The sequence below is a fragment of the Oncorhynchus mykiss genome, chromosome 25 (assembly GCF_057628025.1).
Source record: "Oncorhynchus mykiss isolate SJ-2025 chromosome 25, ASM5762802v1, whole genome shotgun sequence".
Taxonomy (NCBI): domain Eukaryota; kingdom Metazoa; phylum Chordata; class Actinopteri; order Salmoniformes; family Salmonidae; genus Oncorhynchus; species Oncorhynchus mykiss.
In genome coordinates this window covers 52,424,594-52,451,705 of record NC_143046.1, presented here as the reverse complement: position 1 = coordinate 52,451,705, position 27,112 = coordinate 52,424,594, and the positions used below count along the sequence as shown (strand labels likewise).

Sequence of the window (27,112 nt, the reverse complement as noted above, 5' to 3'; positions counted from 1 at the left end):
AGAAATGATTTAAACACACTTTGCTGTAGGCTACTATATACTAGTTAACAAAAAATAATGTATTGTAATCACATCTTACCAGAAAGTATGTAGTCCTAGGCTCAGACAGTGTAGTAGTGTGGACTCAATAGCATCTCATGTCCAAGATCTTGAGGATCAGCTGTACATGTGATGAAAGAATGCACTGTGCATGCAGAGGGTTGCAATTCCATTGGATTGGGGATAGTTTAACCCAAATATGCCACAAGACCTAGAATTCCCTTATGTGTATCCCACAAAAAAAGGTTCACTGTTATAAGCTAACTTTTTAAAAATGAATTTAAGCAAAATTCCCAAAATTCCAAGGCTTAAATTCCCATTAAAAAAAATCTGGAAATTTACCGAAAGATTTCTGACCCTTTGCAACCCTATATATGACCCTCAGATTGCTTATTGCTTTGTGTCTGCATATGTGGATGTGAGTCTTACTGCACCAGCTGAGTGTGTGTGTGTGTATATGTGTTTGTATATGTGCATGTGTATGTGTGTAACAGCTGACCCTGAGCAGGACCCACTCTCCGGATGCCTCCAGGCGGCTTGTTGAAGCTTTGGGGTCCTGGCAGCTGCAGGCAGCCAGAGAGGTGCCCCCCACGGTGCCTGTGTGCTTTTGGCAACTTCCGACTCGAAACAGAAACAGTTGCTGTGCACCCACGCCGCCTCTAGCAATAACATGTATCTCAAGTGGATTCACGCGCGCGTGTGTGTGCATGTGACTGTGCGCTCCTCTTCACACAGAGGCTACATTCTAATCAGGCAACGTTAATGGGCAGACTTCCAAACACTAGCGGTGCTGAGCAAATGTAATATATTACATGTGATGCTGGGTGAATATTTTAAAGCGCACTCCGTAGGATTTCTACATTCAGCTAGACCATTATATCTATGCAATAGCTGTTTGTGTCAATAAATTGATTTCAAAGGAGAAAAGGAACACATTTTAGAAAATAATTGCTATAGTTTGATGTGTAAGTGGGGCATGCAAAATACTTTACAAGATGATGATGATAATGATCACAGAAATAAATGATCAATCAGACTTCTCACAGTAGGATAGATGAAAAGATGTGTTCACCGATAATATTCTATTCAATTTTAATGGAAATGTCTATGGAATGGAGTTGCATGAGTCCATATGTGACTATGATGTGTTCGACACTGTTATGGCCTGGGTTGCATTCCTTTTGTCACACTGTAGGAAAAAAATGTGCAAACGGGAAAATAATTTGCACCTTTCGTGCCTAATGAACACAACCATCTGGTTTGTCCCCAGGTTTGACAGGACACGCTGAGGTGGTGAGGGTGGTCTTCTCCCCCGAGGACATCAGTCTGGAGGAGCTACTCAAGGTGTTCTGGGAGAGCCACGACCCCACTCAAGGTAGCACCTTACACACACACACACACCCACACGATGCACACATGCAAAAGAAAAGTTGCCCTCCTCAGACAGGACCCAATCCCGGGGGGGCCAGGGTGTATTAGAGCAGAAGGAAGCATGGGTGTGTGTGTGTGTTTCTGTGTTTGTGCATGCGTGCGTGCGCGCACACGTGTGATGGCAGTGGGGGTTGGGTGGGTCTCAGGAGGGTAAGTCAACGACAGACTGTGTTAATGTGTCTGGGAGCCAATCATCCATGAGACTGACGGCAGGGGTAGTTTGTGTTTGTTCCTCAAACCTTCCATGACTAGGCTTCTGCCAAATAATATAATAATACAAATATAGAATCATACAAATATAGAATAATATATGTTTGGCATGTTTTGGAATATTTTTATTCTGTACAGGCTTCCTTCTTTTCACTCTGTTAATTAGGTTAGTATTGTGGAGTAACTAAAACGTTGTTGATCCTTCCTCAGTTTTCTCCTATCACAGCCATTAAACTCTAACTGTTTTAAAGTCACCATTGGCCTCATGGTGAAATCCCTGAGCGGTTTCCTTCCTCTCCGGCAACTGAGTTAGGAAGGACGCCTGCATCTTTGTAGTGACTGGGTGTATTGATACACCATCCAAATTGTAATGAATAACTTCACCATGCTCAAAAGGATATTCAATGTCTGCTTTTAGAATTTTTACCCAATAGGTGCCCTTCTTTGCGAGTCATTGGAAAACCTCCCTGGTCTTTGTGGTTGAATCTGTGTTTGAAATTCACTACTCAACTGAGGGACCTTGCAGATAATTGTATGTGTGGGGTACAGAGATGAGGTAGTCATTCAATAATCATGTTAAACACTATTATTACACAAAGATCAACTCATACTGTGACTTGTTAAGCACATTTTTTTTCTCCTGAAATTATTTAGGCTTGCCATAACAAAGGGGTTGAATAGTTATTGGCTCAAGGCATTTCATTTGTAAATAATTCGTAAAAATGTAGAAAAATATTCCACTTTGACATTATGGGGTATTGTGTGTAGGCCAGCGACAGAAAATCTCAATTGAATCCATTTTAAATTCAGGCTTTAACACAACAAAATGTGGAAAAAGTGAAGAGGTGTGAATACTTTCTGAAGGCACTGTACACACGCACACGCGCACACACACACACACACACACACACACACACACAGTTCTTCCCATTGTGTGTTTGTGAGTGTGCATGCGTGTGTGAGATCTCTGCCTTTTTGCCTTGCCTCAGTTCAGAAGGGCTTAGTCCCAACAATGTGATGTCGAACTGCATAGCCTCCACCAATCACGGCTAGGATAGCAACATTCCCAGCCAACCAGATACTCCCAGCAGCCTCCTCTTTGTGCCCTGTTTCCATATTCAGTAACACACTTAATCTGGTGAGTTCTCTTGGATGTTGCATAAAGACGTACGTGCATACCCTCAACACAAATTAGAAGTTTGTTCTTTCTGTCTCCTCACCAACACCCTCCATTTCTCTTTCTTTATTTCTTTCTCTCTCTCACACACACACACACTCTACTCTTATACACACACTGCTGTGTCGTAAAATGATCAAATCCTGTATGTGACATCTGCATATGGAAATACTCAAATGTAACGTTTGTTCCTGTGTGGATTCGAAAACTACTGTACTAAGAGCTTTGTAGATTCTCTTGGGCGCATATACATCATCACACACATTACGTGTACGCACTCTCAAAACGCATTCACACACATACAGAGCACACACCCACACACCCACACATACATGAAGAGACGCATACAGACAGACAAACAGACAGACAGACAGACAGACAAACAGACAGATAGACAGACAGACACACACACACACACACACACACACACAGACATACAGAGAGCACACACACGCTTGGTTGCTTCAGCAGTTCGTTACTTCCTTGTTAAAAGAGGGACCCAACCCCCTGTTCTCTCAGCGGACCCCGGGGCTCTCAATCTGTCTGGAGGATAAGAGCATCTTATCTCCCCTTTCCTTACCCATTCACCCCTCTCCTCCTCCCATCCCTCCACCCCCCTCTCCCCCTCATCCCCTAACACCCCAGAGCTGATGCTTTCCTCTCCTCTCCTCTTCCCTCCCCTCCTTTCCTTTCCTCTCCTCTCATTTCCACTCCTTTTCTCTGCTCTCATTTCCTTTCCTCTCCCCTTCTCTCCTCTCCTCCTCATTCCCCTCTCCTCTTGTCCCGTCAGCACATCCGCAGAGCAGAGCGGCGCTATGAGTCGACCGCTCCCCCCGAGGCCGTCCCGCTCATCTTCACGCTCCCCTTTTATGTCTTAGTCACTCTCTCCTCTCCTCATCCTCTCTCTCTTCCCCCATCATCAACCCCCACTCTTCATCTTACCCCCCTCCCCCCCTTTGTCTCCTCTCGTCTGTTTTTTTTCCTCCTTCCCCCTCTTTCTCGTTCTTTCGTACATTTTTTCGAAGACATGCCCGCCATGTGTCTGGCTGCCAATGCTGCTGCGTCAGTGAGCAAGGCAACAAAATGGCCGACGCAACCGTTTTCTTCAGAGGACAGCGACGCGCTCGCTGTGTGACTGTTGAAGTGATAGACCTGGGCCACGTTCAGTAGGCTCCACGTGTCCATCGTTGCAGAATGAAATGGCACGAATAGAGCTGACCCGATTCCTTATTCTACATGTCAGAGAGGCATGTTTGTTCGACATAATGCATCTGAATGTGCCACACTGCTGTGTCCTGCTCAATTGCGGGCCTGTTTACGCTAGCACAGGACCACGGAACCTGTATTTGCATTGATGCATTTTCCATGTTTCCCTTCACTAGGTTCCATTCTTTTTTTCCCCCGTTCTGCGAGTTAGCTTGTGCATGGACACACACAGAGGTAAGAGATAGGTTTTGCAGTATATGGTACAGGGCATATAAGTACGTGAATACCTCCCTCTACCTCCCACACAAATGCTGAAGACGGAAAAGCAACATCGCGGATGTGAATGTCGAGAGGATTCCACATAAATCACATTGCCAAATGCATCAACGAACTGCGGGACCCTTTTTATTTGATTTCTACCTCCCCCTATAAACCAGTGACGCCATCACACATTTGTCTGCTACCATCCATCCATCCCATCTTACCTCCCCTCCTCCCCAGCTGGAAAATACACGCATCCCTAATGACACACATCTCCCCCCCCCCTGCCATATTTTAGGGGAACCCCCTATCTAAAGCGAGACGCCCTCTTGGGGGGTGACCTTAACCCCCCTCCCGCACCCCTCCGTCATGCTGAAAGTGGCCCACTCCCCTTCTCATTACCACGTGTCACTTCATTACTGACGACGGGTGGGGTGACAGGTCGAATGTATGGAGATTGTCTGCGTTGTGTGTGTGGTAGTAGGTGAGGCCTCCCGGTATGGCGTTAATATCTCATTGAGGAGATGAATTAGCTTGTGATGAGACACAACAAACAATCACCAGACATGTACCCGGTGAACCCCCCCCCCCCAAATACACCAATATGTGGTGATAGGAGGTGAGGTTTTTGTATACACACACACACACACACACACACACACACACACACACACACACACACACACTGACTAGACTGATGCTTGAAGACCCCAAGTGGTGTGTTGTGCATTGATATACTGTTCATATTAGCAGTAATACATATGGTTGTACAGATAGTAAAAGGACAGCATGACTTTATTTAGAAGACAGACAGACAGACAGACAGACACACACACACACTTGGACGACACAGTGATGAAATCAAATCAAATTGTATTTGTCAGATGTGGCGATTACAAAAGTGTAGACGTTACTGTGAAATGCTTTGCTTACGCGCCCTTTCCCAACAACGCAGTTCAGAAGTTAGAACATGAACACGTAGAGAAGCAGAAAAAAGTAACACAATATAACAGCACAATGAAATAGCAATAACATGGCTATGTACAAGGAGTAGCAGCAGACAAGCAGAGCGTCTTCCCCTGTCCCTCTCCATGATCCTCAGTGTGTGTGCGTCCGTGCGTCACCCTCAGCCAACCCTCTGATGAGCAGCCCTGTTCTACTTTAGCAGGGTTAGCTGAAGGGCTAGCTGTGCCCTCTTCCTCAATGATCCCCTACTCCTAACCCCTACCCTCTCACCCTGCCAGAGAGAGAGAGAGAGAGAGCGGTGGAGGGACGGGAGACTGTTTGTTTGTGTGACTGCCATCCTGCTCGTGCACATTTACACGCACGTTTCATTGCGTACGGGCCCTGAGGGGGTCTTTCTTATGTTTCTCTCTCCTGCGCGTCAGCAACGGGTTACGTAAGACAGGGGCAAAAATAGCAGCAGTGAGTGGAGCGGTCGGTCTCTGGGTTGGCACGCACACAGCTCAAGCAGTCCCGCGGGCCACAGCGCTACCTGGGTACTGGCTGTTGCTCCAACACTGGGGGCTTTAGTGGCACTGCGGCTCTCCTCTAGTACTGTTCTGTAGTACTATTGCCTTTCTTTAGAATAGAAGTTTAGAATAGAATGCAATTTGAATACTAGCTGTGAACGAAGGAGTTTGGCTTGTGTTTAGTGTGTTTGTCTCTGAAAATAGAAAAAGTGTTATTGTGTGTGTAGATATTACTGTGGGCTAAGTTAAGCTATTCTAATCACATCGGATAGCCTTACGCCTAATAGGCTTATTTTTTATGCGAGTCGATTTGAATAAAATTGCCAGTGTTGTCTTGGTTCTGTTCTTTGGTGTGAATTATTGCGAGATGTGCAAGGTTATGGTGCAGGATTACATTGGCTTCCTTGCCAATCCATGCGCTCTGTTCTGCTCTGTCCTAGCTGCCGACTGTGACACTGAGTGACTCTGAGTTGTCCTCGTCTCTGCTCCACTCTCTGCCAGGCACGGAGACATGAGTGTGTGTACGTATATTTGTGTGCAAAGGCGCGTGGCACTGCCGACAGCAGGGTGAGAAGGGAACTAAAGAGAGGAGGAGAGGAACGCGGGCGAGAAGGAGCGGCTAATCGGAGCACTTTAAGTTGTTAACGGGATAAGGGAGTGGGGGGGGGGGGGACGCACACACATTTACACCATAACACCGTCTCTATCAAACATAGTTTGTTATCTTTTGGCTTGAGTGTTTAAAACAAAGTGTTAAGCATTGAGGGGCTGAGATGGTGGTGGGGGGTGTCTGCCATTTTGTTTTCTGAATTATGGTTCATCATCATTTCGAGTAGGCCTTTCTCCCTCAGTTCTCTTCCCTCTTTCCACCCCTACTCCTCGTCCTCCTCCCTCCCTCCCGTTTGCCTTTTTTTATAGCAGCCGGCGTGCCCCTTAATCTGATTAACTTCTTACCGTTTCATCCACTTTTTTGCCTGCAACTGAAAAACACACAAATCTGTGCATAGTATAAGGCCTATACAAACGTGCACACACACACACACAATGCACAAACATGTTTCAAATACACACACTCAGACCTATGCACACACATACCCACACACGTTTCACAGACACACACACACACTCCTCATCCGGCCACGCGATTTCATCAGAGTGGCAGAGAGAGATGAAAGAAAGAGAGAGGGGCAGAGAGAGAAATACAGGAAAGAGACAGAAAGGAACGAAAGAAAGAAAGAGGCTTTTAGGATGTATCCACATCCAACAACTGCCAGAAGTAGGAAGCTAGCTGCAGGGACTGTAGTGTGTACGTATGTGCCGGAGTTAGTGCTGAAAAAGATTTTCTTTCTGGAGAATGGATAAGTAGGAAATCTCTTGAGGGTTTAAAGCACAACCAAGAGGGCTGTGTACCAAATGGCACCCAATTCCATCTACTTTGGGCCCGGGGCCCATAGGGCTGTGGTCAATGGTAGTGCACCACACAGGGAACTGGGTGCCATTTGGGAGGCAGGCGAGATGTGTTGTTGGGGAGAGTTGTCACTACTAACTAGTAATCTCCCTAGAACTCAGAAAACAAACTTTTTATCACCCAACTTTTGTTGCCACATTTTGAGATTTTTTGGGGGGGAGGGGTTCCTTTTTTTTTAGGGGGGGGGGTAATTTTTTTGGGAAGGGGATCTTTTTTTTTTTAAGAACACAATTTTAATTAGGGCTTGGTGATGCGTAGGTTAGGTGGGTGACCTTTTGTGAAATGTGCGGAGGGTGGGGTAACCCCTAGCCCCCTCTACACCCCCCATTATCCCCTCTGTTTTCAGAAGCAAGGCACTCATGAATTATTCAAGAGGAGCAGGGAGGCTCTCATTAATAATTTCTGATGCTCTTTGATGGATGGTGGAGAAAAATAAGGGCCCTTAAAAATAAAGGAAGGGGAAGAGAAGGAAAGAGGGCAGCGATGGGTAGTTTTTAAGTATTAGATTATTTTTTGGGGCTCTGAGGAGTTCTTAACGGAAGAGTAAGAGGGATCAAATGTGACATGATTTACAATATTTAATCGTGATATAGGATGAAGTGTGATGATGCCGTGGATCATGTCATGGATTCCTTGGTTTCATCATTGTCTCCCTCTACTCCATCACCAACCTCTGAAGTGAAAACTATAACATTTGATTTTGTTCTATTTTATTCCATTCTATTCTGTTCCATTATATTATATTAATTCCATTTAATTCTATTCTATTCCATTCTATCTTTCTGCTCTCCTCCTACATTCATCTCTCCCCCCTTCCCCCTTTTAAAAAAAAACTAAGTTTACCTGAGTCCCTTTTGCTTCCAAAATATTTGTTTTCAACTGTTTGTCATCCTACGTCATGGTGAAAGCCATGTGGGGCATGAAGTGGCAACGGCGATGGTCACTGTGGCGGTGGCTGGTTAGGGACCCTAGGAGGTCACACGGGAAGGTCACGCGGAACGGTCGGCGGCGCTGGGCCAGCCAATCAGGGAGCGTTGTTGTGCCCTTTGATGAAGGTGTTTTGGCGGCAGCCATAAGCCTTATCGCACTGACGGGAGCTGGGGGTAAGATGGCCTTCATCCAGCCCTGCCGAGAGAGAAGGAGAGAGAGAAAGAGAGGGACAGAGGGAGCGGGGGGGGGGGAAATATGACGGAGGGATAGAAGGAGAAAGGGATCAGAAGCAGGACAGAGAGTGAAATTGAGAGGGAGGGAGGGATGTGAAGAAGGACCAGAGAGGGGAAGATGGTGAAAGAGGGAGAGAGAGCGAGAGAGAGAAAGAGAGCGATGAATAGAGGGACAGACGGCCTAAAAGAGACTGATGCCATTCGATGCCAAACGTCCCCCAGGATAGTGGCATTTCAAAAGTAGAAAATAGAAGCAAGCTTTTTGGCCACTTAGCAGTACATATACGGGAGCCAAGTCTTCTCCGACGCGTCTGATGTAAAGCTGATGAAAATATTGACAAGCTGCAGAGCACAGCTTGACAAGCCGCGCTAGCAGACTGAGAATGGGAAACAGATACACTGCCTGTCCTCCACTACTGTGTCTACAACACAAGAGAAAGAGCTGCACTTCTATAGAAATAGATGCACGGAGATGTTTAAATGGGTAACTCAATGACAAATGTAATTTCAGTTCACTTACAATTTGAATAATTTTTTTCATACAGTATGGAAATGTAGCCAGGCGGTGTAGAAAATGTATGCTACAATCTTGACCAATCAAGTCTGCTCCTTCATGACAAAAATATGATGTGTATATCACGATGTTTGTTGGCACTTCTACTACAATTACCTGCGTTGTCTGTCTCGTCGGTGTGCTTTCAGGGATGAAGCAGCAGGCAGACTATGGAACCCAGTACCGTTCAGCCATTTACACCTCCAGTCCCTCTCAACAGGAGCTGGCTCTCAGCACCAGACAAGCCTACCAAGAGGTACTGAAAAACCTTCTAACCCTACGCTAACTACACGAACAAACACACACACACCCACACCCGTGTGCACTCACACACAGACGCACGCACGCGCACACACACGCACCAGTGGCGGTCGGTGCCGTTTAAGATGAGGGAGGACGATAAGGCGTGGCCTTATTTCTATGACAGCATATTGGGATGACTGTCATTCATATTCAATTCACCCAGCTCAATGTGACCTCGATAGGTTTAGGCTACTACATGATACTCGAACGTTCCCTATACCCAGCACGAGGTTGCTACAACCTAGCTTATGAATGAAAGTTTACAACGTAGGTGCACACAGGTCGAGATGATTGTTTTAGGTGACAGACTGACACATTTAATAGCGCCTTGCACACTCTTGCCTGCATCTAGCTGGTCTAGGGTGTGATCATTAGTCCAACAATTTGCAAACGAGAGTTTCTATTGGACAAATGAAGGTATGTTTATCCACGTTTCATTCCTTTTGCTGAAGTTTAAGAAACATTTTTCAACAGAATCAGTGGAATGGATATACCCTGATCACATGTAAACACAATTCACTTTCATAGCAGCCACGTTGTATTCCTTGGAGCGTCTAGGCGCTCCCCTTCTCTCACCTTTTCCCTTCGCTTGTGGACTTCAATGCATAACAGCTGTCTGTCACCAGGTGAAAGCCAAACCATATCATAAGCCCTGACCTCTACACACAGCCTACATGGTTGTCACCATATTAGCTAAAGTAACGTCATAATCAGCATACTGTAGCTAATAGAACTAACGCATCAGTAAAGCCGCTACAATCATGCAGTACAGTGTTCCCCCTCTGAATGGCACACACACACACACACAATCCATGTATTAATGTCACAAGGCTTAAAAATCCTTCTTTAACCTGTCTCCTTCCCTTCATCTACACTGATTGGAGTGGATTTAACAGGTGGCATCAATAAGGGATCATAGCTTTCACCTGGTCAGTCTATGTCGTGGATAGAGTAGGTGTTCCTATTGTTTTGTCAGTGTACTCACATACACTATGATCTAACACTACACTTCTAACACGTTGCCTCTTACACTAGGATAACAGTTTTGTTTTTTTGCCCTAGCACTACATAATAATACAAAATAATAATAATAATGATGAACTCATCGTCAAGCTGCGATTATTTGAACCAGCTGTGTAGTGTTAGCGCAAAAACCAGGGTCTCCAGGAACGAGTTTGGGAAGTACTGGTTTAAACAAACCTGAATCTCTGCTTTACGTTGACATTACGTCATTATTAGGGAATTTTGATATCACAAGTGCCGCTGTGTAAAAACACGGACTACTTTTTGCTCCCCGGGTTCACTTGTCTCCAGCAAGTCATGATTCATTGCTAGCAAATGATAACCCTTCAATATCATAGAACCAGGTACTTACTGTAGCACCGTAGGAGGCCGTTCCTTCTCTTGCTAGAATAAAAGACGCCCCTGCTGTGTTCCGACCTGGTACCCACGAACCTGCAGTTTGCAGTTCGCAATGCTCGTCAGTGGTCGAGAGCTTGACTTTGAGCCAATCAGAGAACACAAACCTCCACATGGGAAAGCCAACAAAAGTGACAAGAAAAAATAAAAAAGAGGGCACTTTTCCCCGGTGTTGTCCAACCCCTATTTCACGAGAATTGTTTTAACTATAATACTTCTTTACATCTAGCTAAGGAATCTTGTGCTTGAAGGATTTTTTTGTTTGTTAGGTTGAGTTTGATCATGTGCACCAGGCAGTCGCACACACTTCGTATGAAACAAATGGGGTGGTAAGTGCAGCACAATGCACACAACACTAAATGCTTTACCAAGCTAGTGATATATCAAGATTTTGATGAAATAATTGAATTCACTTTCCATTATTCCATGGTTAGTGCTATCCGGGATCCTTGGGACATCCCTACCCTAAACTGAAAAATAACCCTTACCTAATCTTAACCCTTACCTTAACCATTTTCATTTTCAAGGATCCTCACTTAGCATTATCCCTTCCTGCTTGCTAGCTAACATTAGCTAAATGGTTAGCATCGCCATTTAGCACAATGTAGCTAGGTACTCCACCGACTCTCTACAGTTAACAGGCAGCTTAATTCCAAAAACAAATCCAATGTGATGTAATTATATCTAGTTGAGGCCATCTGGTTAGTATCAACAAGGGCTTACTACATAGTCTAGCTAGCTAGCAACATTGTTAGAACATTAATTAGCTTAATAGCTACAGGCACAAGTCAACAAGCCTCTGCCACCTTGTGGCCTGGAGAATTTAAACAAAGCAAATTGGAGCTAGAACTGTTCTATGTGAACAACAGAAAGTTAACTTCCATCACTCTGGGCGGAGGTGGTAACTACCTATCGGCAGTCAGGTTTCTAAGTGTGTCTGACCCTTTAGTCTACAGAGGTGCCATTTTGGGCCACTTCGCATCAGTTGCACTGAGGAGACAGTGAAATGCTTGACACAGCAGAGGCCTCAGCAGGGTTTGTGACTGAGCGGGACTCTGTTGTCCCTCTTGTTTTCTGTTGAGTCAGGTCACTGGGCTCTTGGCTGACACTGAGGTTACAGAGGTGGCAGGGCATGTCCTACTGTCCTTCTGTGACAGTCTGGACGGATAGACGGACCTAGCCCTCCACCCCTCTGGGGGGGTCATAATATATGTGTGTGTGGTGATTCCTGGGGTGTGAGGTTCATGTGTCTCATTACGATTTAGGAAAGGAAAGGGTATACCTAGTCAGTTGCACAACTGAATGCATTCAATTTGTCTTCCGCATTTAACCTAACCCCTCTGAATCAGTTTGTGTGTGGGGGGGGGATCAGCGGCCTTTTGACAGCCCTTCAGTCTCGGCTCTGTGATCTAATTGCATCCCCTCCCTGTCCCCTTCCTAGCTCCCCTTGTCCCCTCTCTTTGGTCCCAGCTGCCACCCCTGCCTGACATTTGACCCCTGCCCAAGGCCAAGGCTAGGGGGGGGTGTCGTTGTCACAGCAGCCTGACAGCCCACCAGTCCATGACCGCTGACCCTGGGACCGATCAGTTACCATGGCGATCCCATTCCCCTCATTTCCTATGAATCCCATTTAGGACGGGATGGAGGAATGGATTAGGCAATACATGTGCGTCTCAGAGTCAGTTTGGATTAATGTGCCATTAGAGAGAGAGAGAGAGAGAGAGAGAGAGAGAGGAGAGGGGGAGAGCGAGAGGCGCAGGGTGTCAATCTAAGATGGGGTGAATAGGCGAGATGGCTTGTTTCACAAACTGGCCTCCAGTAGAAAAGATCAGGGCTTTAGAGGCTAACTGTTAACCCCAGTCATTGTCATTGAGAGGTTAACCACTAACCCCAGTCATTGCCATTGAGAGGCTAACTGCTAAGCCCAGTCATTGCCATTGAGAGGCTAACCGCTAACCCCAGTCATTGGCTGTATGTGCAGATAGGGGGCTTGCGGTTGGGGCCGTTCAAGATCACAACGGTCAAAGCTGTTGACAATAAACTGTTGAAACAAACGTTTGCTTCTCAGGGAGCTTGTGGCCTAGCTGGTTAGTTTTGAACAATTGCATATTGTAGAGAGAAAGATTTGTTTTGTAAGCCTGGGTCATGTTCATTAGGCACTGACATTGACAAAAACGGAATAAAACAGAGAAGGACCACTTGTCCAATAAGAAACACTTATTTCCGATTTGTGTTGCAAATTTTGTTTTCGTTGCATACCTTAATGAATGGAACCCTGCCATAGAAGGACTTCCGTCTCTCTGTGATAACTTAAATGGTTAGTCTTTTCTATATAGCTCAAGTCCTCATTCGTACAGTGCCAAAGCACATCTGATGGATTTCAAAGAATCTGTCCGTTGCAAAATAGCTGATGTAATGTGAAATTACTATTGCTCTGCCGTCTCATTACGATTTGGTGCTCTGTGTGTGTGTGTGTGTGTGTGTGTGTGTGTGTGTGTGTGTGTGTGTGTGTACTGCACGCACGTCCACTGCAAGCATGACTGTGTGTGCTTACGTGTGTGTGTGTGTGTGTATGTACTGTGCCCGTGTGTGTATGTGTGTGTGCCCCCCTAAAAGCACATCCTCATCCTTGGAGAGATGTGGTTGGCTTGGCAATAGGTACTAGAGGCTGCCCAAGATTCTGCCACACACACAGACGCACATACACACAGCCCAATGAATAATTAACCCTTACAAGGCTCCTTCCTTTTGCAGGGCTTTCAGTTTCTTAACTTCGGTACAGCGGCACAAAAAAGATAGTGTGCGTATTTAAAGCAACAACAAAAAATAGAGAGGCAGAAAAGCTTGTTTAAGCGTGAGAAGAGGGGAGGGCATGGAGGAGAGGAGAGGAGAGGAGGATGAGGAGAGGAGGAGGTGGAGAATTCGCTATAATGAAATTTGAAATGTGCGGAACATCAAAGACTTCTGGAGCAGCGCTGCTGTGCTAAGGAGCACCATAACGCCCCCCCCCCCCCCCCCACACACACACACTCTCTGTCTCCCCCCTCTCTCTCTCTCTCTCTGTCTCCATATCTCTCTCTCTCTCCTGTCTTTCCCTCTCCTTCAATCCCTCTACATTTCTCTCTCTTTCTCCATCTCTCTCTCCTCCCTCTACTTCTCTCCCCCTCTCCTCTCTCTCTCTTCCTTTTCATATTTTCTCCTTCTCTGTCTCTCTCCTGCAGTGTCTCTCCTGAGCTAGGGGGAAGAAAGGAGGGATGGGAGGGTTTGATTAAGGGGAGAAGCGTGGCGGGGTGGGGGGGGAATGGGGTGAGGTGGGCTAGGGGGTTTGTAGGAAGTTGGGGGAGGGTGTGACCGCGTTCCGTTCTGTGTGTAGAACAATGGTTTTTAACAAGCCAGCCAGAGTGCATTGAGTGAGTGTGTGTGCGTGCCTGCGCCCGTGCGTGTGTGCACCTTTGTGTGTGTGCGTGCGTGCGCCTGCGTATGTGATCGGAGCCTTGGCGAAGCAAGTGTGCCCTCTGATAAGAGAGCATGGCTTAAAGAGCTGTGTGTGGGTGGGGGGGGTGGGGGGGGGGGGGGCTAAAAAGTCTAGAGGAGAAACCCAGGCGTTCTTCAATGGGGGCAGAACTGCTCTTTTCGGGGCTCTAAAGAGTGTAAGTACCTGTGCTCTTTTACAGTCACTAAGGAATGCCTTATCCAATTCGTCACCTTGGTTTGGTCCATAAAACTCCTGTCCTTCCCTATGTGTGGTCTTTGACTGTGTGCCTGTCTGTGTGTGTCCATGTATGTGTCTACGTACAGTTGAAGTCGGGAGTTTTACATACACTTAGGTTGGAGTCATTAAAACTTGTGTTTCAACCACTCCACAAATTTCTTGTTAACAAACTATAGTTTTGGCAAGTCGGTTAGGACATCTACTTTGTGCATGACACAAGTCATTTTTTTTTTACAGACAGATTTCTTCACTTATAACTAACTCACTGTATCACAATTCCAGTGGGTCAGAAGTTTACATACACTAAGTTGACTGTGCCTATAAACAGCTTGGAAAATGCCAGAAAATTGTGTCATGGCTTTAGAAGCGTCTGATAGGGAAATTGACATAATTTGAGTCAATTGGAGGTGTACCTGTGGATGTATTTCAAGGCCTACCTTCAAACTCAGTGCCTCTTTGCTTGTCATCATGGGGAAATCAAAATAAATCAGCCAAGACCTCCACAAGTCTGGCTCATCCTTGGGAGCAATTTCCAAATGCCTGAAGGTACCACGTTCATCTGTACAAACAATAGTACGCAAGTAAAACACCATGGGACCACGCAGCCGTCTTACCACTCAGGAAGGAGACTCTTTCTGCCTCCTAGAGATGAACGTACTTTGGTGCAACAAATGCAAATCATTCCCAGAACAAAAGCAAAGGACCTTGTGAAGATTCTGGAGGAAACAGGTACAAAAGTATCAATATCCACAGTACAACAAGTCCTATATCGACGTAACCTGAAAGGCCGCTCAGCAAGGAAGAAGCCACTGCTCCAAAACCGCCATTAAAAAGCCAGACTACGGTTTGCAACTGCACATGGGGACAAAGATCATACTTTTTTGAGAAATGTCCTCTGGTCTGATGAAACAAAAATAGAACTGTTTGGCCGTAATGACCATTGTTATGTTTGGAGGGAAAGGGGGAGGCTTGCAAGCCGAAGACCACCATCACAATCGTGAAGCATGGGGGTGGCAGCATCATGTTGTGTGGGTGCTTTGCTGCAAGAGGGACTGGTGCACTTCACAAAATAGATAGCGTCATGAGGAAGGAAAATTATGTGGCTATATTCAAGCAACATCTCAAGACATCAGTCAGGAAGTTAAGGCTTGGTCGCAAATGGGTTTTCCAAATGGACAATGACCCCAAGCATACTTTCAAAGTTGTGGCAAAATTGCTTAAGGACAACAAAGTCAAGGTATTGGAGTGGCCATCACAAAGCCCTGACCTCAATCCTATAGAAAATGTGTGGGCAGAACTGAAAAAGCGTGTGCGAGCATGGAGGCCTACAAACTAGACTCAGTTACACCAGCTCTGTCAGGAGGAATGGGACAAAATTCACACAATTTGTTGTGGGAAGGTTGTGGAAGGCTACCCGAAACGTTTGACCCAAGTTAAACAATTTAAAGGCAATGCTACCAAATACTAATTGAGTGTATGTAAACTTCCGACCCACTGGGAATGTGATGAAAGAAATAAAAGCTGAAATAAATCCTTCTCTCTACTATTATTCTGACATTTCACATTCTTAAAATAAAGTGGCGATCCTAACTGACCTAAGACAGGGAATTTTTACTAGGATTAAATGTCAGGAATTGTGAAAAACTGAGTTTAAATGTATTTGGCTCAAGTGTATGTAATCTTCCGACTTCAACTGTATGTCCTTGCACCACGTTGTGTCTCAGCATACTCTTGAGTTGAACTATCAGTGATATATATCTCTATTATCCCCATAGTCTGTATTTTATCTTACACGCACACACAGACACACACACGCACATGCACACACACACAGACACACACACGCGCGCGCACAGACACACACACACACACACACACACACACGCACACACACCCCTTAGTCCTACTTATCCACCCTCTAGTTTATAACCGCCACAGTGAAAAAGGCTCTGAATGCTACTAAAATCCCCTACCGTTCACTATTGAACATGCAAAACCCATGCAGGTAACACATGCATATACTTGCGTGCATTCATATGTACATATACAGAATAAGTATTTCGAAAGTCATGGATAAGTAGAAATTAAAGGAGTGTTCATAGGTGAGCAGTGTGATATCGCAGCGTGTAGCCAGAGTGCTGTGGCTGTGAAAAAGCACAGCCACGCTGGCTGGTGTCTCGCTGCCTCCCAAACAAAATGTAGGACCGCACTCTGGCTGCAGATTTGAGAAGCAACCTAAAATGGATGCCTGACCCGGTCTGTGAGTGGGATGAGCGGAGAAGCGCTCACACGCTCTTCATCCTACGTGCACAGATGCGCACTCACACATACTCACACACACAGAAATGAGCATGCACACTCACACTCTCACAGAGGATACACAGAACGTAGCACCCACTCACACGGCAAATGTACTTTACATATAGTACCAGTCAAAAGTTTGGACACACCTACTCATTCCAGGGTTTTTCTTTATTTTGACTATTTCGTACATTGTAGAATAATAGTGAAGACATCAAAACTATGAAATAAGACACATGGAATCATGTAGTAACCAAAAAAGTGTAAAACAAATCAAAATATGTTTTATATTTGAGATTCTTCAAAGTAGCCACCCTTTGCCTTGATGACAGCTTGGCACACTCTTGGCATTCTCTCAACCGGCTTCATCAGGTAGTCACCTGGAATGCATTTCAATTAACAGGTGTGCCTTGTTAAAAGTTAATTTGTGGAATTTCTTTCCTTCTTAATGTGTTTGAGCCAATCAGTTGTGTTGTGACAAGGTAGGGGTGGTATACAGAAAATAGCCCTATTTGGTTAAAGACCAAGTCCATATTATGCCAAGAACAGCTCAAAAAAGCAAAGCGAAATGACGGTCCATCCTTACTTTAAGACATGGAGGTCCGTCAATCCGAAAAATGTCAAGAACTTTGAAAGTTTCTTCAAGTGCAGTCGCAAAAACCATCAAGCGCTATGATGAAACTGGCTCTCATGAGGACCGACACAAGAAAGGAAGACCTAGAGTTACCTCTGCTGCCGAGGATAAGTTCATTAGAGTTACCAGGCTCAGAAATTGCAGCCCAAAAAAATGCTTCACAGAGTTCAAGTAACAGACACATCTCAACATCAACTGTTCAGAGGCGAGTGTGTGAATCAGGCCTTCCTTCATTGTCGATTTGCTGCAAAGAAACCGCTATTAAAGGACACCAATAAGAAGTGACTTGCTTGGGACAAGAAACACAAGCAACGGACATTAGACTGGTGGAAATCTGTCCTTGGTCTGATGATTCCAAATGTGAGATTTTTTTTGTGAGATGCAGAGTAGGTGAACGTATGATCTCCGCATGTGTAGTTCTCACCGTGAAGCATGGAGGAGGAGGTGTGATGGTGTGGGGGTGCTTTGCTGGTGACACTGTCTGTGATTTATTTCGAATTCATGGCACGCTTAACCAGCATGGCTGCCACAGCATTCTGCAGCGATACGCCATCCCATCTGGTTTGCACTTAGTGGGACTATCATTTGTTTTTCAGCAGGACAATGACCCAACACACCTCCCGGCTGTGTAAGGGCAATTTAACCAAGGAGAGTGATAGAGTGCTCCCTCCACAATCATCTGACCTCAACCCTATTGAGATGGTTTGGGATGAGTTGGACCGCAGAGTGAAGGCCAACAAGTGGTCAGCAACTCCTTCAAGACTGTTGGAAAAGCATTCCAGGTGAAGCTGGAGAGTGTGCAAAGCTGTGCAAAACAAGGAGTGTGCAAAGTTGTCATCAAGGCAAAGGGTGCCTACTTTGAAGAATCATTGTTTACCACTTTTTGGTTACTACATGATTCCAAGTGTTATTTCATAGTTTTGATGTCTTCACTGTTATTCTACAATGTAGAAAATAGTACAAATGAAGAAAAACCCTTGAATGAGTAGGCGTGTCCAAACTTTTGACTGGTACTGTATATGATGTGCGCTGTCAGTTCACTGTTCCCATAAAGAACAAAGGCCATAATTGGAGAGTAGGGATACACAAACACACACACACACACTCAAAAGTGTTCATGGCTCTGTCGCTGTCCCGAACCTGTCAGGAGAAGACATTAATAGTCAGGCCTCTAAAGTTTCTTCTCTCTTTCTTTGTCCTCCTTTTTTTTCCCAGATAAAGAGTGAAGAGCAGGGAGCTCCCCTATTCCTCTCTTATTGGCCGTTACCTCTCCCTGCCTATCCATCTCCATGCCCCTCTCCTCTTCATCACCCTCTCTCCTCTTCATCACCCTCTTTCAATCTCCCCCCTCACTCAGGTCATTTGGTGCACTGTCATGGTTGCTCGCTTTGTTTATCTGGATAACAATTGTGTCGAACCTCTCCCTTCCCTTCGTCTTTCAGCTATTATTTTGCCGTTGATCCTCTACATAGGGAAGGATTCCCCAACTGGCGGCCCGCAGGATTTTAATTGGTCCAGAAGTTTTCAGAGCAAAAAAAAATATATATATTTTATTTTAAAGTTTTATTGTTGGACTTAAAAAAAAACTGTAAAAACAGCAACAAATCAGCTCCACATCATTTTAATTTTGGAAATCTGTTCCAAAGTATTCACACGCATAATAGAGAGATATATGTGACCGTAAACAAATGCAAGCAAGGTTTGAAATGATTATGTTTTAGTCAAATGTTATGCAGTGCTTTCGGAAAGTATTCCGGCCCCTTGACTTTTCCCACATTTTGTTATGTCATTTTTTTCAGCAATCTTCGCACAACACCCGATAATGACAATGCAAAAAAAACTCTCTATAAGGTCCCACAGTTGACAGTGCATGTCAGAGCAAAATCCAAGCCATGAGGTGGAAGGAATTGCCCGTAGAGCTCTGAGACAGGAATGTGTTCAAGGCACAGATCTGGGGATTTTAGCAGCATTGAAGGTCCAAAAGAACACAGTGGCCTCCATCATCCTTAAATGGAAAAGTTTGTAACCACCAAGACTCTTCCTAGAGCTGGCCGCCCGTTCAAACTGATCAATCGTGGGAGAAGGGCCTTGACGATGGTCACTCTGACAGAGCTCTAGAGTTCCTCTGTAGAGATGAGAGAACCTTGCAAAAGGACAACCATCTCTGCAGCACTCCACCAATCAGGCCTTTATGGTAGAGTGGCCAGACGTAAGCCACTCCTCAGTAAAAAGCACATGACAGCCCGCTTGGAGTTTGCCAAAAGGCACCAGAACACTATCAGACCATGAGAAACAAGATTCTCTGGTCTGATGAAACCAAGATTGAACTTGGGCAAAGTGTCTGAATAACTTATGTAATTCTGATATTTCAGTAGTTTTTATAAATGAGAAAAAATGTGTCACTATGGGGTATTGTGTGTAGATTGATGACGGGAAAAACATTTTTTTTTAGAATATGGCTGTAACGTAACAAAATGTGTAAAAAGTCAATGGGGTCTGAATACTTTCCGGAGGCTCTATATCCTTTTTTGGGCATTTTGCGGTCACTTTGCAGTCTACAAATGATGTTCCGACCCCCTGACCATCTGCGCCAGAAAAAATTGTCCTGCGGCTGAATGTAGTTGATGATCCCTGACATAGAGAGCATGTCAGGAGCATCATATTATAATATTATATCACAATGAGGTATTGCTTTTCAATACATTTTTTTTTTTTTTTTGTAACTTTTTACAGGATATTGTAGAGTGCACTGTGTGACGATGAGAATATACGTGTATTTTTTTCGAGCAACCTTTCTTTGATTGAGTAACGTATTTGGATTGTAGTAACATTATTATGGGATGCTGTGTGCTCTGTTTAGATATTACGGTATGTCATTTATCTGTGAAGCATTACCCAGAAGAGGACTGGGGGGGGAAAGGAACAGTCCTTTAGCTTGCTTTTGACAGAACTGTCGACCATGTTTTTTTTAAAGATTGCATAAATGACCATGTCCATGGTGAGGGCAAAACTCCTCTAATAATGTCCTACTGATGACTCAATGTGTTTGTGTGTGTCACTCTCTCTTTCTGTCGCTCTCTCGGTCTTTCTTTCTGTCTCTCTCGCTCTCTTTCTCTTTCTACAGCGTGGGCCTTTCCTGAAGTAGAAATATAGAGAATACGGTAGATAAATAGAGAGTGAACCTTTCTTTTTCTTTACTCGGTGTGTCACATTGTATTTGTGTCGGGCGTCCGTCTCTCTCTCTCTAACGGTGGGGGTCTCTTGCTTTCTCGCTTGACTGGAGCTACGGTGAAGCCCGCTCTCCACGGTCCTTCCGTCGTCACACGGGAGAGAGACGCGCTCGCTCGGCCGTAGTGCCTTTGACAGCCAAGCCTTTCCGACAGGCGTGAAGATGGGCTGACTGAGCTAGCTCGCAATGCAGGGCTCACTGGGGCTAGTGTAGCGCTAAGGTGCCCTGCACTCAAAGGCTGTTCAGTCCGACCCATTGCTAACACTAGCGCTAGCCGATTTTCCAGCCGCAGTGAGCCTTGCGGCTCCACTACGGCGTTTTGACACGACGTGACTGCATGCATTCTGATTTATGGGCTCAAAATGGCTGCCGTATTGTGACTTGCATTAGAGTCAGGCTTGAGAGTGTAGCCTATTCCTTCTCTGTTATCAGGCCATTTCTTGGGCATTGTATACCTCTCATATAAAAGCGAACCTCTAATGCATCTGATGCCCTGGGGCTTTCTGTCTATAATGAGTGGGTAGTGGGCCTATTTATAGTCCTGAAAAGCTGCCCTCCATTGTAAAATATGCAAAGGATGGGTAATCCCTTTGCAGCTTTCATTGGGGAATGTGTATATTATAACAGTGCATTTGCCATAGGAATATCCTACATTTGATATAAGTGCAATGCTTTTTGTCCCTCAACTTCTCCAAATGTGGCGTTTGATTTTGATGCAATGTCAGTCCGAAATATCTCATCACAAACCCTATTGGCCAGTGAGGACCGATGGTCTTGAATCCTGTTTTGAATGTGCTCGGGTTCTAAATGATCCTTTGGTTACAGATCTAGGATCAACTTACCTCCTCAAATACTAACCTTAACCACTCCCATCAAAATCAGTTTGTTTTCTGGGGGCAGTCAGTGCTTTGACATAGAGAGAGAACCACCACCTCGGGCATCACCTCCAGCACAATCCCACTCTAAATTCTTCACTGCTGCCTTGTGGCTGAAGGCTGGTACTGCATGTCGCTGCTTTATTCTTTCTCCCTGACAAAAAAAGGGACTAATACTGCTCTGTAAGCAGTACAATGTCTCTCCGCAATGTTTGGCATCCTCTCTCCTCCTCTCGGACCTTCCAATGTGTTTTGAGAACGAGGCCAAGACAACGAGGATGCAAAGAATCGAGGAAGGATGAAGGGATCCCCTTGTGACGGTGAACAATCCAGCACACCTTAGAAGGATTGTTTCTGTTGTGGTCTCCAGAGTGCTAGTCTTTAAATGTATTTTGCGGGTGGAGGGAAGCTGTGTGTTTTGCTGCAAAGGAGTACTCCCTCAGCAGGTAGAGAGTGTTTGAATCCTGCTCTCGGGGTGCTTACACCATGTTGCAACACTTATGGAGAGCTCAAAGCTACCGGGGGACCCTTTCAAGCGTTGTCCCAGAGCGCAAGGGAACAGAGCCAACGCTATAGAGAAACAGAGTCTGTTTCATGTGTCAATCAATCAACCACGCTGCTTTCTAAGTCAGAGAGCAGATCCATTATCTTTGGAAAGAGGGCACCTGGTTCATGTTCTGGGCATATCGTAGCAAAACATTTCAAAATGGTGTGCAATGGATAACGAAAATGAGCAGTTTAGCACCATTTCCGGTTATTTTTCGTACATTTTCTGACTAGTGAACAAAACCTTGAAGTCAGTTTGTAGCTGTTGTTCCGATTAGGGCATTTCCTGACCATGTAACCTGACTAATGCCTCAAAAACGGAATCTAGATTTTTTTCCCTGGTCAGGAGGGAAATCTCCTGGCTCCGTTCATGATACATTTCTTGTATTTTGACCTTGTGTCCATTTCAGGTGTTATCTGAGAAGGGCTATGGATCCATCACCACAGAGGTTCTAGAGGGCCAGGAGTTCTTCTACGCGGAAGACTACCACCAGCAGTACCTGAAGAAGGTCCCCAAGGGCTACTGCTGTCTGAAGGGGACCGGGGTGAACTGTCCCATCGGAGCTGAAGCAGACGATGACAAAGACGAGCTGTGAAAAGAGAGAGCGAGAGAGAGAGAGAGATAGAGAGAGAGAGAGAGAGATAGAGAGAGAGGGTAGAGAGAGAGAGAGTGGATTGAATACAAGGTGGGTTTTTCCGCAGATCTGAGTTTGTCGCTATCCAGGTGGAAATCATGCTTTTTAATTTTCCTGCTTCATATAGTCTCTTTATGGCCAAGTTAGGAGACTTGTTTGGACAATCTTGACTTTCTATAAACAATCAGCAGTAGGTATGGGTTGAAAAATGTTTCCACTCCCTAAAGTGTTTCTGAACTCGCTTAGCATTGTGTTTATCTGACTAATTGGCTAAATAATTTCAAAAGTATTTAGCAATCTGTATGAACTCTATTGTATACAATGATAATTGTATTTTCTCATTTAAATTGAAGTGTTACAGTTCAATATAGCCCATATCAAGGTTATTTTATTATTATATTGGTGCATGATGCCATGAGACCTCTTTGTATGCGAGGCTGAAGTACTGATAGAAATCCACAAGATGGCAATAGATACCAACAAACTTAACCTCTCAACAAAACAGCTTCAGCATTTCATTCCATCCACTCAATGTGACATCCTCACCCTTTAGGGCTATCTTCCATTAAGAGAGAAATTAGTACCCTTTCCGTAGAAGGGATTTGCACGTTGTGGTAGAATTCTTTTTTACATGTGTGTTGGAATCACATCAGTTTTCTCTCCTTCCATTGTCTCATTGCTCAGAAACATACACTGAGTATATACCAAACATTAGGAACACATTTCTGATATTTAGTTGCCTTCAGAACAGCCTCACTTAGTCGGGGCATGGACTCTACAATGTGTCGAAAGCATTCCACAGGGATGCTGGCCCATGTTGACTCCATTGCTTTCCACAGTTGTGTCAAGTTGGCTGGATGTCCTTTGGGTGGTGGAACATTCTCGATACGCACAGGAAACTGTTGAGCATGAAAAACCCAGCAGCGTTGCAGTTCTTGACACTTCTCCCATACCCTGTTCAAAGGCACTTACATTTTTTGCCTTGCCCATTGACCCTCTGAATGGCACACATACACAATCCATGTCTCAATTGTCTCGAAGGCTTAAAAATCCTTCTTTAACCTGTCTCCTCCCCTTCACCTACACGGATTGAAGTGGATTTAACAAGTGACATCAATAAGGGATTATAGCTTTCACCTGGTCAGTCTATGTCGTGGAAAGAGCAGGTATTCATTATGTGTTGTACACTCAGGCTTATGTGTGAGAGCATCCCTGGTTTTCAACTAAACAAAATCAAATCAACGTTTATTGGTCGAGTACACAGTTTAGCAGATGTTGTAGTGGGTGCAGCGAAATGCATATGTTACCGGCTCCTAACAATACCGTAAAATGTTTTTTTTAAAAGCACACAGGGCCTCCCGAGTGGTGCAGTGGTCTAAGACACTGCATTGCAGTGTTAGCTGTGCCACTAGAGAACCTGGTTCGTGTTCAGGCTCTGTCGCACCCGGCTGCGACCGGGAGACCCATGGGGCGGCGCACAATTGGCCCAGCATCGTCCAGGTTAGGGAAAGGTTTGAGCGGCAGCGCAATAGCGACTCCTGTGGCAGGTCGGGCGCAATGCACGCTGACACGGTCGCCAGGTGCACGTGTTTCCTCCGACACATTGGTGCGGCTGGCTTCCGGGTTAAGCGGGCATTGTGTCAAGAAGCAGTGCAGCTTGGCTTGGTTGTGTTTTGGAGGATGCACGGCTCTCGACCTTCGCCTCTCCCGAGTCCGTACGGAAGTTGCAGCAATGGGACAAGACTGTAACTACCAATTGGATACCACGGAATTGGGGAGAAAAAAGCACTATAAATCAAGAACATTGGGACAAAGCCAATTAATAACCTAAATAGCATCGTAACAGTAATCAAAATGCAAGCTATATGCATGTACACTGGAAGATTTTAGACAAGATATGCTATATTGAATAAAAATATACATGCAACAATTTCAAATATTTTACTGAGTAACAGCTCATATAAGAAAATCCGTGAATTGAAATAAATTAATTAGGCCCTAATCTATGGATTTCACCTGACTGGGAAAACAGATGCATATCAGATGCATAATTTTTTCACGCAGGAAAAAAAGATAAAACGCGTAAAAAAATATCTTGCTGCGTTTTGTAAAAACAGATCTAAAATGCTTCCAATTGTAATTTATGCTCGTTATCAGACTAATTGTGTGCTTCAGTTGCACTTCTAAACTCTGATGTGTAGCTTCTTTTAAAATGCTAGATTAACTTTAAGCGAAACATTAAGGAAATGTAGCTGGCTTTCTATTATAGCCCTAAACATTAGAAATATGATGGCCATATATAGTTATGCAAAAAATACCTTGCCTTTTCATTGTAAGCTCATTTACTTGTGGGGCATGCCAGCCAAACAGCGTTGCACTTCTATTGTCATCTGATGAAAATGAAGCTATTTTATGTTGAATGTGTTGCACTAATGTATTTTCTGTGAAAGGAAAACTGTAGTTGCACGTCCCTTTTCACTCTATTGAAGCAAATAAAAACACAGTTGACTTTCAATATGAAACGTGACCGCTGTCACCTGCTCCTGCTTTCTACTGTTGTGCTGTTTGCAAACAAACACGTGACTGGCTCAACTGTGCTGGGGAACTAAGTAAGCTTCATAATGCAAAATAATGTGACGGATGAAAATGAAGTATGTGATCTTTATCTCCTAACGTATTGCACAAGTTGACTGCAGGTATTTACTTAAAAAATAGCTACAAATATGAAATGTGTCAAATGTATTCAAAAACTTCAAATAAATATTTTCAAAAGAATTGAAAAACCATCCCGTGGCTATTTCCAAATACCCCATTATACAGTATATGCAGAATACCGCCCAAGCCTAGTATGTTCAGCAGTAGGTATATTAGAGTAAGCTATGCCAAGAATCCAGTATATAAATAAATATGTATAAATGTATATGTATAAACAGTAGAACAAAATATAAAGTACAGTCGTACAAAATATTTGAATGAGCTACAGTATGTCAGGAATGCAGTATTTAAATACTCAGTGTGAAACAGGAAGTGTCCAATGGTTCAATGTCTCTGACATGGGACAGCAGAGTTGGCTGTGTGGGAGAGTGTGTGAATTTGTGTATGTGCGTGTGTTTATGAGTATGAGGTGTGTGTGTGTGATAGCGTGTGTGTGTGTGTGTGTGTTTTGCATCACCTAATAGACGGCTAGTGATGGCTGTTCAACAGTCTGATGCCTGGTAATAGAAGCAGTGTTATAGTCTCTTTGTCTTGACACTGATGCGCCTGCACTATCTCTGTCTGCGCCGAGTGAACAGTCCGCGAGGTCCTTAATAATCTACAGAGTGGCCATTAAAGCTGACATCCGCGATAGGCGAAACAAATGTGCCCCTAGGCGCATTTGTTATTGTTTTTGTTTTGAGGAAATGAAAATCCAGCATGGTAGTAAAATAAAAACGTAGTACTCTGCTGTTCTATCGCGTGTACAATGATGTGCAATGATGTTTTTTATTCTCTATTTTGGTTAGGCCAGGGTGTGACTAGGGTGGGCGTTCTATGTTCTTTTTTCTATGTTTGTATTTCTTTGTTAATGGCCGGGGATGGTTCTCAATCAGGGACAGCTAGATGTCTGTCGTTGTCTCTGATTGAGAACCATACTTAGGTAGCCTTTTCCCACCTTGTGTTTTGTGGGTAATTATTTTTCCCTGTGTGTTTGTGTGCACCTCGGTTGCGTCACGGTCTTTGCTGTTTACCTGTTTGTTTTTTGGTTGTTTCGGTTTCACTTTCATTAAAAGATGTGGAACTACATGCACGCTGCGCCTTGGTTGATTTATGACAGGGAGTTTGAGGATAGCGAGCGTGACAGAATTACCCACCACAAGAAGACCAATGTCACACCCTGACCATAGTTTGCTTTGTATGTTTCTATGTTTTGGTTGGTCAGGGTGTGATCTGAGTGGGCATTCTATGTTGGATGTCTTGTTTGTCTATTTCTCTGTCTGGCCTGATATGGTTCTCAATCAGAGGCAGGTGTTAGTCATTGTCTCTGATTGGGAACCATATTTAGGTAGCCTGGGTTTCACTGTGTGTTTGTGGGTGATTGTTCCTGTCTCTGTGTTTTGCTGTTTTATAGTGTTAATGTTTATCCTTTTTGTTATTAAACATGAATCAATATAATCACGCTGCGTTTTGGTCCGCCTCTACTTCACCACAAGAAGACCGTTACAACCAAGCAGCGTGCGCCAACTTGAAGGAGGAGTTGGACCGGGGAGGAGAGAATGGTAGAGGACAAGACCTGGTCACTGAAGCCCGAGAGGCAGCCCCCCCAAAAAAAATTGGGGGTGGGCACACAGGGAGTGTGGCGGAGTCAGGTTGGAGACCTGAGCCCACTCCCCGTGCTTACAGGGGCGAGCAGGTGACAGGTCAGGCCCCGTGCTATGGGGTGATGCTCACTGTGTCTCGGCCGTGTATTCACAGGCCGGTGTATTCACAGGCCGGTGTGC

The 27,112-nt window shown here is 44.7% G+C and overlaps 1 protein-coding gene across 2 annotated transcripts in view; it reads left to right on the top strand.

Annotated features, from left to right (window-relative positions):
• The window catches only part of msrab (methionine sulfoxide reductase Ab), a 43,875-nt gene extending 17,458 nt beyond the window's left edge, over nt 1–26,417 (top strand). For both annotated transcript variants that reach the window (XM_021584406.3, XM_021584408.3), the window contains exons 4-6: nt 1,310–1,414; nt 9,130–9,236; nt 22,410–26,417. In XM_021584406.3, the coding sequence (XP_021440081.1) occupies nt 1,310–1,414; nt 9,130–9,236; nt 22,410–22,595 (398 nt within the window). In that variant the 3' untranslated portion in view covers nt 22,596–26,417. The remainder of the gene's footprint in view (nt 1–1,309; nt 1,415–9,129; nt 9,237–22,409) is intronic.
• Nucleotides 26,418–27,112: the final 695 nt, after the last annotated feature.